The 19,466-nt window shown below is 44.8% G+C and overlaps 1 protein-coding gene across 1 annotated transcript in view; it reads right to left on the minus strand.

Annotated features, from left to right (window-relative positions):
- UBE4B (ubiquitination factor E4B) overlaps positions 1-19,466 on the minus strand; it is a 121,823-nt gene that overhangs the window by 842 nt on the left and 101,515 nt on the right. Inside the window, exons 23-28 of the mRNA XM_052653490.1 lie at positions 16,978-17,104; positions 14,770-14,914; positions 10,456-10,590; positions 7,391-7,582; positions 936-1,110; positions 200-346 (exon numbers count right to left, since the gene is read on the minus strand). Of these exons, the coding sequence (XP_052509450.1) occupies positions 200-346; positions 936-1,110; positions 7,391-7,582; positions 10,456-10,590; positions 14,770-14,914; positions 16,978-17,104 (921 nt within the window). The remainder of the gene's footprint in view (positions 1-199; positions 347-935; positions 1,111-7,390; positions 7,583-10,455; positions 10,591-14,769; positions 14,915-16,977; positions 17,105-19,466) is intronic.

A 19,466-nucleotide genomic window follows, 5' to 3' on the forward strand; every position in this document is an offset into this window, starting at 1 on the left:
ATGAACAGTAAAGACTGGAATTCTATAGTGAAAAAGAGAAAAGAATGTTTTGCGTCTTTTCCATGACAAAGTGTCAGAAACCATGGAGTGTTTGGATTTGCTAAATTTCCCCCTTTTGGTTACTCTCTGATACAGGATTTTTGGCCCCACTGCTCGGGACAGGTGTAGGTATTGCGGTTCAAGCTCTGCCCTCTTCTACCTGGTTCCAGCATGCTCTCTGTCAGCGTCTGTCGGTTGAAGGGGTCCGTGGGGGAGTTCAGCAAGTGCCGCAGGATGATGGAGCGGTCCATGATGGTGCCAGAGGGCAGTCGCACGGGGTCAGTCATCAGGGTGTCCATTAGAGGGTCTACAGAGACAAAGCAAAGCAAATTCTAATCAAACAATAGCGCCTAAAACTGAAAAAGAATACAAAACAAAGTCCCTCCTATAAAGAATACAAAACAAAGTCCCTCCTATCAGTGAAAAATACAGCAGCAACCAAATGGCCCAGACCAGGCCCCCAAGTTTAGAAGGAAATCAGCATTAGATAAAAGCACATACTTGGCCTTTTGCACAGGGGAAAGTACCCTTTTGTCAGCTACTGGGAGGAAAGATTAGAGAAAAAAAGACAGTAAGACAGACACAGCAGCAAGCAGCAAAGGTGGCAGGCTAGAATCAACCCTTCCTCCTTGTACTCCTCACAATTCTTGGAACATACGAATCCCTGCCTGCAAAGGCAAGGCTGACCTTAGAATTTCCAGGGCTGTTATCTGGTTTGAAATAAGGCTAAGGATTTTTTCCCCTTGTCATTTATAATATGAACTAAAATTAGGCAACGGTAATTTCAATTTCAGACCAAAAGTCTCAAAACGCAAGGAGAGCACAGAACATCTTCTAATGTTACAGGTTTCACGTTAAATCAAAGAATTTGGTATAAGAAAAGTGGCTCCACTCACCTCTGAACTCGTCTGGGGCATCACTGTAGTCAATTTCTGCACGTGCATTCTTAGCCACAATCTCCTCTACTTTCTCGGCCAGAAGCTTGAACTTCTCTATCGCTATGGTGGATTTGATTCCCGCCTTCCGCATTTTTGAAATAACTTCTTCAAACAACTCTTTGCTGTAGGATCTCTGCAAACGAGGAAAGACAAGGTGAGATGTAAATATAAATGGAAAAAAGAAACCTGCAGAAAATATTCAAAGTAGGCTCTGTTTTCTAAAAAAGCCCTAAAATTATAAGTATATATAAATATACTTTGACATGGCTATAAATACATAAAGACTGGGCTAATCCAAACCAAACTGTACAAGGTCATTACTTCTGGAAGGGGCTTTAGGACTGAGGCAAATCAGAGGAACTAAAAAAAATTTAATTACTTTTACAGCAAACATGCATTTCTCTTAAAATTTTAATATTAAAAAGAAAAGGAAATCTAGTCTAGTTCAGTCGTCGTAAGGCACTCAGATGGTAAAGAATCCGCCTGCAATGTGGGAGACCTCGGCTTGATCCCTGGGCTGGGAAGATCCCCTGGAGGAAGGCATGGCAACCCACTCCAGTGTTCTTGCCTGAAGAATCCCCATGGACAGAGGAGCCTGGTGGGCTACAGTTCATGGGTCGCAAAGAGCTGGACATGACTGAAGGACTATTCACAGCACACAGAGACCCAATACCCTGCAAGAGGAGGTAGATAGTTCAGTTCTTTTCCCTAAAGGTAAACATGGTGAAAACAACCCAAACAGAGTTCATAATCAACAGGAGCTTTCTCCCATTCTTTGATGGTTCTTTAAGATCTTTCAGTTTAATGCTATTAAATGTCAGAGGCTCTGTGGATGGGAGCAGACAGGGATTATGCCTGTGAGAGTGGGAGGGATGACCTGCAAGGCAAGCCCCACCACAGATCCAGGTGACCCTGGGCTTCAAACCTGGCTTCACCATCTACCCACTGTGGGGTTTTAGGCAAGGCTCTAACTCTCCTTAGCCGCAGTCTCTTTGGGTGTAAAATGCTGGTAGTAACATCTACCCTACAGGTGCCCAATTTATAACAATCACTGCCATTTCAAAAGAGCAAAGTATATCATATTTGGCTTTTAGGCAAAAACACTGGCCACGTGCGACTTTAGTGATACAAAGATAGGCAGGGAATGATTAAATCAGTGACCTGTGATTTCTAAATGAGGATTCACAAGAAAATACATCTGCGGGATGAATTCATCTTAGTACTTGCGTTTTCTCAGAATGCTGGATTCAAAGCCCTCAGTCTTCCTTCTATCCTTTTTTAAACTTCAGTTTCTAAATAAGTGCACACGCTCACTTTCTCTCTCCATACACACCGATGTCCCTTATTCTATCCATGTGTGAAAAGATCAAAGGACCAAGTGTTTTTCTTTTTGCCTGGGCCTAGCAATAATAGTGGGAGAAGGCAGTGGCACCCCATTCCAGTACCCTTGCCTGGAAAATCCCATGGACGGAGGAGCCTGGTAGGCTGCAGTCCATGGGGTCGCTAAGAGTCGGACATGACTGAGCGACTTCACTTTCACTTTTCACTTTCATGCACTGGAGAAGGAAATGGCAACCCACTCCAGTGTTCTTGCCTGGAGAATCCCAGGGACAGGGGAGCCTGGTGGGCTGCCGTCTATGAGGTCGCACAGAGTTGGACACGACTGAAGCGACTTAGCAGTAGCAGCAGCAATAATAGTTATAGTTTTCTGAAACTAAATTACTACTTTGAAGGTGAAAGTGAAGTCGTTCAGTCGTGTCCGACTCTTTGCGACCCCGTGGACTGTAACCTACTAGGCTTCTCCGTCCACGGGATTCTCCAGGCAAGAATACTGGAGTGGATTGCCATTTCCTTCTCCAGGGGATCTTCCCGACCCAGGGATTGAACCCGGGTCTCCCGCATTGGAGGCAGACGCTTTAACCTCTGAGCCACCAGCTTTAGTTCAACAGATACTTTATTTGGTATCTACTTACTATGAGCCAGGTAAGCCACCATCCCCATCCCCTAGGGCTTCCTTGATAGCTCAATTAGTAAAGAATCTGCCTGCAATGCGGGAGACTGCAGTTTGATTTCTGGGTTGGGAGGATCTGCTGGAGAAGGGAACAGCTACCCACTCCAGTATTGTGGCGTGGAGAACTCCATGGACTGTACAGTCCATGGGGTCGCAAACAGTTGAACACGACTGAGTGATTTTCACGTCACAGGGAAATCAACGGCCAGAAGTTCACAGTCAGATGCTGAAAGGGCAAAAACGCACAGGGTGGCTGCTGCTGTCCACACTACTGTGATGATTCACCTTGAGTGCCTCAGTCCATCTGGTGTTCTTGAAAACATCACCCACTCTACTTCTCGAAAGAAACTTTGGATTTTCCTGGCAGTACAGTGATTAAACATTCTGTGCTCCCAATGTAGGGGATATGGGTGTAATCCCTGGTCAGGGAACTGTGATCCCACATGCCACGCGGCACCCTCCCAAAAAAGATGATTGAGTTTTTAACTGACTGACTTGTGCCTGCTGTTGAGTCAACTTCTAAGCTATAGCAGTGGATAAACATTATCAGAAATCAAAGGGCACTTAAGATAAGGGGACATGGCATTCAGTGTCAAAGAGCAGCAGCATCAATTAATCAAACAAATATAGATTACTGAGCTGCTGCTTTAAGTTCAGCGTGGATGAGATGGAGAGGAAGCAAAGATGTTGTCCTTCACCTCAAGGATCGTACAGAATGAATACAAAATTAGATATAAAAATATCTGTAAATTATGTATCTGATGTAGGTCTAGTATCCAGAAAGTATTAAAGAACTCACACAGGATATATAAAGAACAAAATAGGAAGGATCCAATTTCAAAAATGGATAAAGGGGAATTTCCTGGTGGTCAAGTGTTTAGACTCCATGCTTTCACTACCCAGGGCCTGGGTTCAATCCCTGATTGGTGAACTAAGGTCTCACAAGCCACTTGGTGCAGCTAAGGAGGAAAAAAAAAAATGGATGAAGGACTTGAATATACAGTTCTCCAAAAAAGATACACAAATGGCTAGGAAGCACTTGTCATTAGGGAAATCCAAATCAAAACTACATTGAAATAGCACTTCACTCCCACTAGGGTGTCTATTAAAAACAAAACAAAACAAAAAAACCACCAGAAAATAGCAAGTGTTGGTGAGGATGTGGAGAAATTAGAACGCTCGTACACTACTCGTGGGCTTGTGGGACTGTTGAACACAGAATTACCATATGACTCAGAAATTCTACTCCTAAGTATATCCCAAAGAATTGAAAATAGGCATTCACACAAATACTCTGTCTGACTGCTTTGCAGCCCCATGAACTGTAGCCTACCAGGCTCCTTCGTCCATGGAATTCTCCAGGCCAGAATACCGGAGTGGGTAGACATTTCCTTCTTCAGGGGATCTTCCCGACCGAGGGATCAAACCCTGGTCTCCTACATTGTAGGCCAATTCTTCACAGTCTGAGCCACCAGGAGACATGGGTTCAATCTCTGGGCCAGCAGGATCCCTTAGCCACAGGGCAACTAAGCCCCATGTGTCGCAACCACCGAGCCTGCGCTCAATAGACCATGTGCTGCAACACGTGAAGTCCACGTGTCACTATGTTCCACAGCAACAGAAGCCACTGAAATGAGAAGCCTGTGTACTGCAACGAGAGAGTAGCCCCTGCTCTCCACAGCTAGCGAAAAGCCCGTGTGTGGCAGTGAAGACACCTCAAAGCCAAAAATAAATAAATGCAAAAAAAAAAAAAAAGGAACTAGGTACTGATACATGTATAACACAGACGAACCTTGAAAACATGCTACATGAAGCCAGACACAAAAAGTTATATACATTGTATCATTCCACTTATATGAAATATCCAGAATAGGCAAATAGACAAATATAAAAATAGGTAAAATACAGAAAGCAGTTTAGTGGTTGCTAGGGGCTGGGGTGAGATGGGATAGTGGCTACTGAATGGATACAAGACTTCTTGCGGGAGTGATAGAATGTTCTGTAACTAGAGAGGGGAGGGTTGTCCAACACTGTGAATGTAACAGATGCCACTGGATTGTACACTTCAACATGGTTCATTTTGTGTTATGTGATTTTCACCTCAATTAAAAAGAGGTGCATGGGAGAAGTGAGATTTCAGGTGGGCTCTTCACTGTCATTATTTTTTCACGAAGCATGGTGTTAACAGACAGTGCTCCAGGAGCGTCGGATTGCCATCCGTCTGTCCGGAAAGCACAGGGAGATGCAGCCCCGGACACGGCTCCCACGTCAGGCTAGGACCTCTCTTCTAGGCTCTCCAGACTCTGGGCACAGCTGCCCCCGCTTCCTCCACCCTGGCCAGGGGCGCTCTGCTCAGACAGGAGTGTAAAGCTCAGGGCTCCTTGTACTGGTGTCTCCTGTCACCTGTCCTGGGCACCTGTCTTCCACCCGCTCTCATGCGTGGAAGGCTCTCTGGTTCTTTTCTTGCTCGGCAGCCACTTTCTTCTTCCTTTTGTCTTCCCAGGAAAATAAGACACACCAGACGGAAGCAGAGCAAATCAACAGCACTGCCCCCAAAGGAGATAACAAAGTGCTACCACCTCCCTGGAGCCTTCCCGTCTTTCATCCTTCTACCCCTCCCTGCCACTCAGACTCTCTTCCAAAACAATCCAGTTGGCAGGTCATTGGCTTACAGCCAACATAAATGGAAAGTGTCCAAAAATCAAGACAAACATCATACTGTACAACGCAGCAAAAAACCCACTTAAAAAGCGTTCTTCTCTCCATGGTGTCACCAGCACTTGTGTGGTTGCTTCAAGGGTCTGGAAGAACAGGGCTACTGAGACATTCAAGCAGACCTGAGTGCCACCACCGGCCACCACCACAATCCACAGGCGTTACCAGGGAGTGTGGATGGTTTACTGGTCAACCAGGAAGGCAGTAGGAGGCAGCCCTTTGGTTTTCACTGTCTCATGGGGTATGCTGCATTCATCCACACTGCAAACTTTGTGTTAAATTAATTTCTTGTGTTGTGGCGGCCACAGTAAAACCTACCAGGAGAAGAGGGAGCAGGCTAAAGAGCCTTTGGAGTCCCTGACTGTAAGAGTGGCAGAGTCCCTGGGGACTTCTCACACCTGACCTCTGGCTGGGCTGAGAGGCCCCGTTCTAGTCGGCCTGCTGCCCAAGGCAGATGCCCTGAGCTCACATGGTGAGCGTTTCCATTTCCTGTCCCTCCTAAGACTACCGTTTATCTTCTATTTCTCAACATATGCAGTATTATACAGTCGCAGACGGGAGAATCATTTTAGCATCTCCTCAAAATAACTGTAAACACCTAACCTGTTCCTTTACCACTTCTTTTTTGCAGAAAAACTGCTTTAGACATATGTATTTTTTTTCCATTGCAGGGATGTAGGAGATGCAGGATCGATCCCTGGTTAGGGAACTAAGATCCCACATGCCATGCAGGGCAGCCAGTAAATAAATAAATAAGCAACAACAACAAACCTTCTGGAATTCCTAGTGACAGTTACACTGAGAGGTGAGTAATATCTGGAAAAACAATGTGAACAAAGATGGAAAGAGGGAAACGAACATGGAACGTTGGGGCATTTTAAGCAGAGAGCAGAGAAGTTGAGGACAGGGACTCAGGGCAGACACTGGGGAGGAGCCCTGTCTCTGCCCCATGCTAACCGTGCGGCTCTCTAACCTCTGTGTGCCTCCGAGGGCACGAGGAATCCAAGGGAACCTGTATTGCAGGATTTTGTGAGAGTCACAAGTGAAAACATGAAAGGTGGTTAAACCCTGACATGTGGTTAATAACCATTAGTTACTAAGGTGCTGAAGATGCTGCAGGACAGAGGGACGTGGAGCGAGAAGCCCTGTAGGGGATTCTGAAAAATTAAAAATCAAGGCTGGACTGGGGTTGCTGGGACTAAATTGGAAGCTGTGGAAATGAAAACCACAAAATGGATGTCATCACCAGGACCCAAGGAATAAGGGAGGGAAGGATGTAAAAACAACAAGCAAGGTCTGAAACCTGGAACCACAGAATTAACAGCAGCACTGAAGCTAAAGAGACTCCCTGAGAAAACAGGGTTTCTTTTGAGCTTAAGAGATTTGTCAAGCAAGGCCCTTAACATGACGGGTTACAAACTCAACTGGAAACGGATCTGAGAGCCAAATCTGCTCTTTACGTCCAAAGCAAAATAACCCGTTCATCTCCATTTACACCAGACAAGTTTCCCTTGCCGCTGTGGCTGTTATTTGTTTACATCCTAAAAACTTTCAAAGCTACATTTTGCTAAGTGTCCCCTTCCTTGATTTCCAGTGGGGAAAATCCAGAAATAGAGGGATGTGCACGGAGTCTGCCAGGACATCCACAAGGAAGCAAACTCAAGTCGCCCGCCCCCCAGGCACCGACCTGGTCGTCAGCGATGGCTTTTGCGAACCGGGCACAGTCCAGCTGCAAGTAAATATCGGTCAGTTGGTCCAACAGCTTCTTTGGTTCAAAGCCATATTTCTCGGGGTTTTCAACTTTCAGGTCACGGCACTTCGGGCCACAGAGTTGCTGAAGATTGAAGTTCAGCATCGCGGCCAATCGGGGTCCAAGTTCCTAGGGAATCACAGGATAATGGGACAAGTCAAGCTGTCAAGTCAAATAAGGAGGACCAAACACTCCCCTTTCAGCGACTTCAGGGCCAGGAATTGGCAGGATAGACATTCAAAGAATCCCTTACCTGTGCTACATCATATAAGCTGAAGAAGGACATTCCAGTCAGACTTCTCTTTACTCTCCATTTCTAAGCCAACAATTCTAATGCTTAATAGAATGCTGCAGCCTGATGAAATATTTATAAATACCAAAAAAAGCAACCTTTTCTTTAAATTCATGTTTTTAATTATAAAAACAACAATCACTTCGAATTTGCTGAGAAACAAGTCACAAAGTTTGAGTCTGCTCTTTCAGCCATCATTTTAGGTATTATCTTTTTATAAATTTCAAATGTTCCTGGCAGTTTAGACAATATGCACCAGATGCAAAGAGCAGAGAAATATAAAAGAGAAGATAAAATCTGTCTTGAATAGTTTTAAAATCAAGCTGGTGAAACAAAACAAATGAAACAACTAGAAGATAAGTATGAAGTGACCTGCTATAACCCCACTAGATGACACAGTACTACTACAAGTGGGCATCCACTGCTTTAAGGAAACCTGAGGGGAAAATCTCACTTCGAGAGTATTAAACAGTGGCCATGAATCTTGAAGGCTTCTCTTTAAGGAACAAGGTTTTCATTAAATTTAATGACGGGATCTATACAAATTCAACTTAAACTTGGCTTTTAAAGGACCTACTCTTGCACAAAGTAAAGTACTCTGTATTTTTTGTTTGATAAATATATATTCTTTAATCTACTATTCTTTACTGAAGTATGATGGAATGTCATCCCTTGGGTTAAGATGAATATATCCATGCTATTATTCTACAAACACTATCATTTTTGATCCACAATTTCCAAATATTTTATGTCTTGATGCTATTGCTAAGTCGCTTCAATCGTGTCTGACTGTGTGTAACACCATAGATGGCAGCCCACCAGGCTCCCCGTCCCTGGGATTCTCCAGACAAGAACACTGGAGTGGGTTGCTATTTCTTTCTCCAGTGCATGAAAGTGAAAAGGGAAAGTGAAGTTGCTCAGTCGTGTCCAACTCTTAGTGATCCCATGGACTGCAGCCTACCAGGCTCCTCCGTCCATGGGATTTTCCAGGCAAGAGTACTGGAGTGGGGTGCCATTAACTTTTAAATCATTAAAAAAAATTTTAATTGGAGGATAATTGCTTTACAATGCTGTGTCAATTTCTGCTGTACAACATGAATCAGCTATACATATACATATATCCTCTTCCTCTTGTGCCTCCTTCCCCCACCGTATTCTATATTTAATTGTTAACAAACTGTGAGATAAAAGAGTGATTAAGAATAGAATATAACTGGTCATTTTTCTTTCTAAAGTGGGAGAGTTTTGTGTTAACCAGCCAAGACCAGCCAAGAAGGTGAAAAGAGTATAGCAAAGGAAAAAGAAAGATGATGGCAGGCAGAGGCAAAGACTGGGGGCAGAGACCATGACCTCTGTGTGTGGACAGCTCTGACCAGTGAGCAGACCTTGAAAAAAATTAATTTTAATTGACATGAAAATATTAGACTTAGCTTTCAATAATTTCCTTTAAAAATGAAGAATTTAGAGCTAACAGAAGGCTTTATGATAATTTAGTCTCAAATGATATCTTTAAATATTTCTTTTTATTTATTTATCTGTTTGGGTGTGTGGGGTCTTAGCTGTGGCACGAGGGATCTTCAATATTCGTTGAGGCATGTGAACTCTTAGTTCGGGCATGGGGGATCCAGTTCCCTGACCGGTCTCTCTGCATCAGGAGCTCAGAATCTTGGCCACCAGACCACCGGGGAAGTCCCTCGAATAATTTTTACAGTTTCTGACCCTCTGAACAATCACATGGCCCTGCCTTTGGAGCACCTGAACATAAAATACAACATGACTTAGAGCAGGGACTGGCAAATTCCGGGCTGTAAGACAAATCTGGCCTGATGCCTCAGTTGAGGCAGTCATTGGAACACAGCAACAGCAGAGTTAGTAGCTGAGACAGACTGTGTGGCCCACAACATATAAACTATTCACTGTCTGGCCTTTACAGAAAAAGTTTATAGAAACTCCATTTGCAAGGCTTTAAGGGAAGCAAGTGTCTGAAGTGCCTTGTCTAAATGAGTTGCCGTGTTCTTATGCTTTTAATGATGCACTGTTTGCTTCATGTTCTGCTGATCCTGTGCTGACATCTATTTATGAAAAGACATGAAATGGAAAGGGGACAAGGGAGGGGGCCCATCTCGTGAGCCGCACCCGGGCCAGAGTGTGGTGATAATCTTGAAGGTAAGAGTAAACAGGGAGGGGACTTTCCTGAGGTCCAGTGGCTGAGGCTGTGTTTCCATGCCAGGGGGCATGGGTTTGATCCCTGGGGAACTAAGATCTCACATGCTGTGCTGTGCATCCAACTTTGACTTCTTGAATGTAACAAAGCTACACTGAAGAGAACCAAAGATCTTACACACGGTCAATTATTTCTACTTAATAAACTCTAATTTCCAATTGATGTCACTTTATACTTTTCTTATAAATAAAACACAGGAACCAATAATGATAAAAATATGTCACAGCTTCAACATTAATAATCCAATGTGCTGTCTCAGCAGAAAGTGAATTAGAAGTGACCGCCTGTAGACTTCAGTGTATCAACAGAGTGCTGGGCGTTTCAATCAGCATAACTGGGAACAAACTCAGTGACAGAATCTAACTGATCTGTGACTGTGATGCTAAACACCCAGAATTTCAATGATGATTATATTTAGCTCTAAGTTGATAGGCTCTGAATGTTGAATCCAACAGACAAAACAAATACCCCGAAGGTTCTACTCACGGGTCTCAGGAACGGCTTCTGGACCTGCTTGGTGAGGATATGGAACATGTCCACCGTCTCCGTCGCCAGGGCAAGATAGGAGCGTGAAACGCGCTCGTCCTGAGCGAGCTGGGACTGGCGAGCCTGCTGCTGATCCTGGGGAACAGTGAACAGATGCCAGACACATCTCAGTACTAGTCACCAGCTCACCAAGCTCCAAGTGCAAGGGAAAAACACAGTCAGCTCATTACTAGGGAAGTGTGTTACACAGCCAACAGACTTGGAGAATCATAGAACCACCTGTACGGCAAATGTTCCAGATTACTGACGTTTATTCCTTTTGCATCAGACATTCTTAGGACTTTGAAGAAGGCGACCCTGGCACATGATTTAATGTACACAAGACTCAGTTTTCTCAATGACAAAAAGAAGTCGCCATCAACCTCTATGCAGGATGAAATAAGTGATGTTGTACTTGATACACACTGGGGCCTAATAAAGGACATTCATTGTCCTTAATAACAACCTTTACTTAGTCACCAGTATTTTGAAAACATGAGATCTGCTATGCTCTGACACTGAAGTCTGTAGGTTTTGCCATGACACCAAGGGCCTGGAGATGGCTAAGCTTTTGAACCATGTCTTTCCACACCGGTCAGGCTGTCAACCTTTACAACTGTCAGTGCGCTTGCCTCAGGCTCCATCCTCCTCCTCCTCCTCTGACAAGAGGCTGGAACATGAGATAACAAGGTGGATTTGACTCAGGGGTAAAGTAAGATGGAGCAGAGAAGGCTCTGCAAGGAATAAAACATAGCAATATCAGGATGGGTTTATACTCTTACAGTTGCTCAGAGGCCAGCTCACTTAGTGTTGGGGGAGGGAAAATAGCTGCAAGAGCTGATGGAGCCACACCCGTACACCCTGGGAAAGTGCCTGCAGGAGAACCTGCATCAGTGTTGCATGACCTGCCCAGTGCCCTCTGGACAGGACCGAAAAGGTGAAGCAGGGGGATTGGACGAACAGCAAATGAGAACCACCTCAGAGTGTGTCTGGCTGTCTTGCTCATTTATCAATCACAGGCCGGGCCTCTGTTAGGGGATGGAGCACAGAATACGACCAAGAAGGCTCCCTACCTCATGGAGCTTAGATTCCAGTTAGAGAGACAAGCAATAAACAGACACTCGCCCAAACAGATGCCTAATATGTCTGATAATGATTAAGAAGAATAAAGCAGGAGAGCAAGGAGGAAGAATGTGCTGGGGTCAGGGTGCTACTCTGGAAAAGGTAGTCAGGGAAGGCCTCTCTGAGGAGGTGACATTTAAGAAGGTAGCTAAAGGAAATGAGTCAGCAAAAATCCAGGGTAAAAGCACTCCAGGTGGAGGGAACAGCAAGTCCAAAGGCCCTGCTGGTTGGGGGAGAAGCAAGGAGGCAGGTGTAGCCTGGGAAGAGGAGTGAAGGGACAAGGGTAGGGCCGATAGCGCATGCCCAGGGAGAACTCGGGAAGACTGGAAGGGCTCTGAGCGGAGCGGCGATGCGAAGTTGACAGAGGGCTTCCCTGGTGGTCCAGTGGTGGAGACTCTGCACTTAAATCCAGGAGGCACACGTCTGGTTCCTGGTCGGGGAACTAAGATTTACACACGCCGCAAGGCACGGCTGAAGGGGAAACAAAAGAAGCCGACTGAGATTTTAACACCATCCTTCTGGAGTGGGCATCAGCAAGGGTGAGGGCTGAGAGGCCACAGGGGCGCCTTCTCCAGGTAAGAGACAGTAGTGGTCTAGAGGTAGAGGAAAGAGGCCAGACAATGGATATATTTTGAGATAGAGCCTAGCGGCATTTGCTGAGACAGCAAGAGGAATCAAAGAAGATTCCACAGGTGCCGAGCCAGAGCACTGAGTAGCATGCAGTCCTCATTTTCTGAGACAGGGCAGACACGATCCAGAAAACAACTTCTGGACACAAGTGGAGATCCTATTAGAACCCCCGGGCAGAGGCAAGTCAACAGCTGGTTACATAAGCCTGAATCAACTTATATAAGCCTGAATCAAGAGTGAGCCGAGCTTGGGAGGCACATTTTGGAGTCTTTAGAATACAGACAGTTAAAGCCTTGGAATAGATGAGATTGGCCTGTAACTGTTTTCAACTAGGGGCATCAGGTACTGTGTGGGAGTATTTCCGGTTGCCTGATAACTGGAAGTAGGAGGGACACATCACTGGCATTAAATGGGCATGAGCTGGAGATGCCCTGCAGCATCTGGGACAGTCTCTCCTGACAAAGAATTACTCTTACGTCAAAACTCCAACCAGCACCCTCACCAAGGAACACACGACCTAGGGAAAGTCGTGTGTGGAAAGAGAAGAGAAGACAATTGATGTCTGAGCACTGGGGAGGAGCAGGCAGGGAGAGGGGAGGCAGGAAGTGATTTCAAAGCCAAGTAGAACTGATTTCTGAAATAGCATTCGTCAGGGATTATTTATGCCCTTTCCCCATCCATTAACACAGGAAAAAATCACTAGTGTGTGCTCAGTTGCCTCATAAACAAAAGCTCTTATGATAAGCACTGGCCTTGGACAAGACAATGTGCTGCAGAGCCACATCCCAACATCGACAGCGTAAGCTGGTCCAGCAATGGCATCATGAGCGACATCAAGTGGGCATCACAGGAGCGGAGAGAAAGGTGAGACTTTGCCGCTCCCCTAATGAGGAGCCCACTATGAGGGAGTATTTGGACAAGACCTCTTTCAAAGGATGGGTAAGAGTTTAATACCTAACAGCAGAAAGTACAGCATTTTGGACAGGAGTGTCTCAAGGCAAATAAAACCAGGGAAGCTGCACATCCTGAGCGCGTTCTCCGGGCTGGTCCTGAACCAGTCCTCGCCATCCACCATCTCTCCTCACAGTTTTCCTTAAGGCAGGCACCACCTCTGACTTACGGGCCAGGAAACAGAGACGATGAACTCAATGAGTGGCAGTGCCACTGGTCACACCCAGGTCCCCTGGATTCCAAAGCTGGGGCTCTTTCAACTAGAGCTCATCAGTCTCCCTGGCACATTCAGCAAGGACTGGGGGACCGGGCCAGATTGGAGTCGAAGGACTGGTAAGCTTTGGAGGATGGCTTAGAGCCACCTGGGGCTGTGGAGGCTCAGGAGCAGGGCTGACTGCAGCCTGTGTGAAACAGAGAGCAGAGGAGGAGGGTTTTGGAGGCCCCAGAGCAAGACAGTTTAAGGTGTGTTTAAAAATGAATATGAGAGTGATGAGAAGGACAAAGTATATCTAGAGGGTGGAAAAAGACGACAACCGCTGCATTATCTCACGAATACAATTAGAGGGGCTTGAGGGGCATGTTGGCATGGACTCCAGACAAATCCAGAAATCATGGACTCTGGGTGAAGCCCCCCAAAAGGGTGAAGTCTGTAGTTGAAGCACTTTGGCTAGAGTAAGACGTAGAATTCTTATCAAAGCTGTGAGAATACTTGGAATGAAAACCTTCCTTAATGTGCTTCAACACTCGACGTTTGAGGACAGAGGGCCATGGTGGACTACAGTCACAGGGACACAGAGTCGGAAACGACAGAGCGACTGAACCACCACGAGACAGTGTTGTCTCTACGTTTTCAGAACCTCAGTAGCTTTTTCATTTTGAGAATGCTACTTACAGTCAAGAAAAAGTAGCTCTCCCTACTTTCCGGAAAGCAGTTCTGATTTTAAATCTAACAAGACCAGGAGCAGAACTAGCCAATATATGAGGCAACCGATAGCTGTCGAGGGCCCTAGTAACTGACCAGAGAACCACCTAAACGACTGCAATAAATGTCAGGAGACGGTAGTAGGCGGCCGCCAGCACAGCAAGCATTTCTCATGGAACCTGGCAAGACAAGCCTCTTTTCTATTTATAACTGAACATAAAAAAAGCAAGATCTATTGAAAGGAAAAACACTCTATCAGAGTCCTTCAGGGTTGTTCACACAGTTGTCTACAGAAGATCAAATCAAATTCTTTTCTAGCAGACAGAATTCTAGAGATTTATTCCCTAGTTACTTTCCTAAATATTCATCAACATATTCAAACAACAAAAGCTCTTCTCCGTAAAAAGCCCTTTACAGTTAAAAAGGCAGAGGAAGTTTCCAGGACACATTCTGAAAGACTTCTCGGCTCATTGTCTGGCTTTAAGTCATGTCTTAAGGTCTCTCCCGCTCAAAACCCATGCTCGAATTTCCCAAAAGCCCACAGGAGGGAGATAGCAAGTGCTGGCCAGCCGGTTGCATGTAAGCCTTGAGACCCGCAGAGGCAGCCGTCTGCGCGGGGCTCCGCCTGGGCCCCTGCACCGTGTCCTCACCCGGGGCAGCTGGTCCCACTGTTCTTTGTTCTTCATCTCCTCCTGCACTTCGTGGATCCGCTTCAGAGACTCCAGACTCTCATCGAGCAAGAACGTTGTGTCGTTTATCAGCATATTTATATAGCGGACAAACTGCTTCCCAGAACTGAAAAGCAATTACACGGGACACAGTCACACGTTTACTGGCAGCGAATGTGGCGGCAGGTCCCAGAGAAAAATGGCCTCCACCCAAGTGCTACCCACATCGCTGCACAGAGCCACCAGCCTTGACACAACTCGATGCTGGGACCCCCGCATCTCCCCTTAGATTTTGATTCTTTTATATTAATTGTGATAAGCTCATTCCAGCGATGTGCTGGAGCCACCTGGCATGGTTCCTCAGAGTCATTGCTAATAACATTCTAGAATTCTGTGAGCAAATTCCCTTGGCAGCTTCAACTCTGGCATCAGTGGAAGTACTTACACCCTGGAAAACCAGCGAGTGCTGACTTCCAGCACCCCCAGCTCCAGAGAGTGGGTTACCAGCACTACCCTGGCTCATTCCCTAAATAATTTTAAGTAGAGAAAACACTCTTCCAGGCTAGAAAAAATATGCTTAAGCTCACCAAGATATAAGGAAAGCACAAATACCCACATATAAGAGATAAGAGAACTAATGACACAATCAATCATTTTTATAAAGAAAGACACACTTAAGAAAAATTGGAAGCTGTAATACAGTTAAAGTATGATATTAACGTTCTTTATAGAAACAGAAGCTTCCAATCTTCAGAACTGTCCTGCAAATCCTATTATAATGGACAGACTACCTGGTGAGCTGAGATGGCTTGGTCCATCTATTAGATTCTGGACCTGTCAGATTAGGAGAGAAAAGAGGAACTACTCTTCAGGATCTATTGCTGAGAAATCAGAGGGCAGCAGGGCCTTGCCTTGGGAAGACAAGTACCTGTTAACAAAGGCAGAGGCCTGGATATTAGGAGACTGGAAATTCAGAATGAACACTCCTAATCAGCACCATGCAGATTGAGCTGTAGGCACGCCTGGTCTCCCAAGCTCACTGCAAGCTTTTGTTGGCATTCTGAAAACAAGAGCAGCTCATGGAAAGAAAGAACTAACCTAAAGGGTTTACTTTGTAGGAAACTATCAAAGAAATGGCTACTCCTCTGGCCATACTTCCACTGTTAAATGGTAATTCAGTTAACAAGTGACAGCTAGGCTTGATCAAGGATTGAATATGAGTTGCAAATATCAGAGTAGATGGGATAAAATTTCTTCTTAAGACTAATTCAAGAGATCAACATTTTCATCTACTTTTACTTTTAAAGCACATTAAAAATTTTTCTTTTTAATTGGAGGATAATTGCTTTACAATGTTGTGTTGGTTTCTGCCATACAGCAACATGAATCAGCCACAGGTATACACACGTGCCCTCCCTCTTGAACCTCCCTCCCACCTCCCACTCATCCCCCTCCCCCGAGGCTGTCACAGAGCACCCAATTTGAGCTCCCTGCGTCAAAGATGAGCGCTTGCTGCGTAACGTAGCAAATTCCCACTGCCTATCTATTCTACACGTGCCAGTGGATGTATTTCAATGCTGCTCTCGCAACTTGTCCCGCCCTCTCCTTCCCCAACTGTGTCCACAAGTCTGCTCTCTGTGTCTGTGTCTCCACTGCTGCACCTTTAAGTAACTTAGATGGCATTACTCATGTCCAGATTTAAGCAGTCACTGAAACTTCAGATTGGTAATGAGACAAACTTCATCAAGGTCTAGGCCCTCCCTACAAAGAACATCATTTCAAATGACAGCCTTCACACTAGCTGCTTTTGAACCCGAAGTCCTCCTAACGCTTCTAACTCTAAAGCTTGATTTCAACATATTCAAAGAGTGCAGAAGATCCCATTTCAGCCATTCTGCAAATTCATGTAATACTGTAATCAAGAAACACCAAAAAACACAACACTTCATCTCAGAATAGATTCTGTCTCCATGTATACTATGCCCAAAGTATCTTGAGAAATCTAAAATTCAGCAAAGTCTGGCAGACAGAGATTTTGATAATCCTGCTCACATTTAGCAGAACCATCTGGAAAACTCAGAGGAGACTAACCAAACAGTCAACAAGAACCAGCTGGGAAAGCTTTTAAGTGGCTGTTCGCCCTATGATTTGCAAGAAGGCAAGTGGTGAGATTAGGGGCCCAATACTCACTTGAACTCCTCCATAAAGGTGCCGTGGTGAGCTATGTTTTGCCAAAGGCTTTTAAAAATGGTGCTAATATGATAGCGAATGGTGAACTTGTCGTAGAACTCACTGGTGGCGCCGGTGTGCTCAACGTCTGAAGAAGAAAGACAAGGGACTGAAGGACATGGACTTTCTTACCTTTCTAAAAGCAGCCATTGCTGCTATAACATTAATAATATGAACCTGCCGAATCAGAGATGTGATACAATTTTGTTTCTATCTCATACCTAAGGCAGAAGAGAAATTACAAGTGGTTTTGAAGACAGACCTTCACAGTGAAGGAGGGCAATGACACAGTAACAAAATGAACTGGTCTGGGAAAATCGATGGGCATCACTGGGCTAGCATCACCAATGACCAGAGCTGAATTACCATACGTTTCCCAACCGTTACTTGTTTATAGAAACTCCACAACACTTCCCTGAGCGTGGTAAAACAACTGGGTTAAATTTTATTAAGGGTAACATATCTATTGAATGTGACTATCACTTTAACTATTTTTGTATAACTGACATTTTAAAACATGTATCAAACTGGAGAAAAGCACAGTAAATCTCTATGTATCTCTATGTACTCATCATTCATTTACCAGTTATCATGATCCACGTAGCTTTTAAAATGGAACAAAGATCAAACTTCCTATAAAAAGACAAATAGCTTAAGCATGAGAAATTCCTGAACTCATGACAAATTTTAAAAAGAGGGAAAACTGCCAGGTAAAGACAATGGACTAAAGGAAAAGATGCAAGACACTACAAACCCACGTGGGAATAAAAACACAACATGTTCAGAGACTGATCTCCCAGGATATTCATTAAAGTACTATTTATACGGAAGAAAATATAAATAATCCAATGCGCAAGGGAGAATGCAAAAAGGGATTTGTGATATAAATCTGTCTGTCAATGCAGCAGACACGTGTTTAATTCCTGGGTTGGGAAGATCCCCTGGAGAAGGGGATGGCAACCCATTTCAGTCTTCTTGCCTGGAAAATTCCTTCACCACAGTCCATGGGATCAAAAAGAGTCAGACACGACTGAACACACACACATGCACACACAAATGAAACCACAGGCCAGCAAAGAAAATATACAGTCTGAGTCCAATCATATTAGCAAATACACACACTTGGACACGCGAGATGCAAGCTGATTGGGAAGACACAGAGCAAAATGTTAACCGAGATTCTGAGCGCAGACATTATCAACGAGCTTTATTTTCTTTTTGCTCTCTTCTGTATTTCCCAATGAACACTTAATAGGGACTTAAAAACAAAAAGTTATTTAAAGATAAAAGGATAGTACCTTAGTATGAAGATCTAAAAGCACCTTTCTTTAAGCTGAACTAAGCATCGTTTTATTAACTGTATAGAAGTGTGAACTGCAGTATGGAGGGCTGACTTAGCGGAGTCTAAGGGAGAAACACACAGGGGGCTGACACAGAGCCTCGCCTATGCTCTAAATGGCCCAGAACACCTGTCCTGTATCCTGAACACAGCACAGACTAAGTAATGACCGTGAACTTAGGACTCATACATCTCTTCCAACATTAAAAAAAGCTCATTGCTAATGCTCCCTCAAAATTGCATCAGTCCAAGATATAATTCCCAAGTCCTAGTTCTTTTTTCCCCAAACTTTAAACCTTTTATTTTGTATTGTTGTTGCTCAGTAGCAAAGTCGGGTCCGACTCTTTGTGACCTCAGGGACTGAAGCATGCCAGGCTTTCCTGTCCTTCACTATCTCTTGGAATTTGCTTAAACTCATGTCTATTGAGCCGGTGATGCCATCCAATCATCTCATCCTCTGTCACCCCCTTCTGCATTTGCCCTCAAATTTCCCCAGCTTCAGGGACTTTTCCAATGAGTTAGCTCTTCGCATCAGGTGGCCAAAGTATTGCAAAATAACCAATTAACAATACTGTGACAGTTTCACATGTACACCAAAGGGACTCAGCCCTACATATATATGTGTCTACTCTCCCCCAACTCCCCTCCCATCCAGGTTGCCACATAACATTGAGCACAGTTACCTATGCTACACAGTAGGACCTTGTTGGTTATCCATTTTAAATACAGCAGTGTGTACAAGTCCATCCCAAACTCCCAAACTATCCCTTCCCCTTGTCCTTCCCTACTGGCAACCCTAAGTTCTTTTGCTAAGTATGTGAGTCTGCTTCTGTTTTGTAAGTTCATTTGTATTTCTTTTTATACTCCACATATAAGGAATATCACATGGCATTTCTCCTTTTTTGTCTGTCCCAAGTCCTATTTCTAGAAAGCCTGCAGAGATCTAGATCTCTGCTTCCTGCTCACAAGCCTTCTTGATCCAGGAAGCCGCCAGGGCCCTCAGGGCCTTTCCATGTGCTCTTCTCACTGCCTGCCACACTGTGGCTGAGATCTTCTCAGGGTTCCCTCTTTGGTTTTGTTCTCAACATCACTCCAAAGTCATCTCCTTGAA

The sequence above is a fragment of the Budorcas taxicolor genome, chromosome 16 (genome assembly GCF_023091745.1).
Source record: "Budorcas taxicolor isolate Tak-1 chromosome 16, Takin1.1, whole genome shotgun sequence".
Classification (NCBI taxonomy): Eukaryota; Metazoa; Chordata; class Mammalia; order Artiodactyla; family Bovidae; genus Budorcas; species Budorcas taxicolor.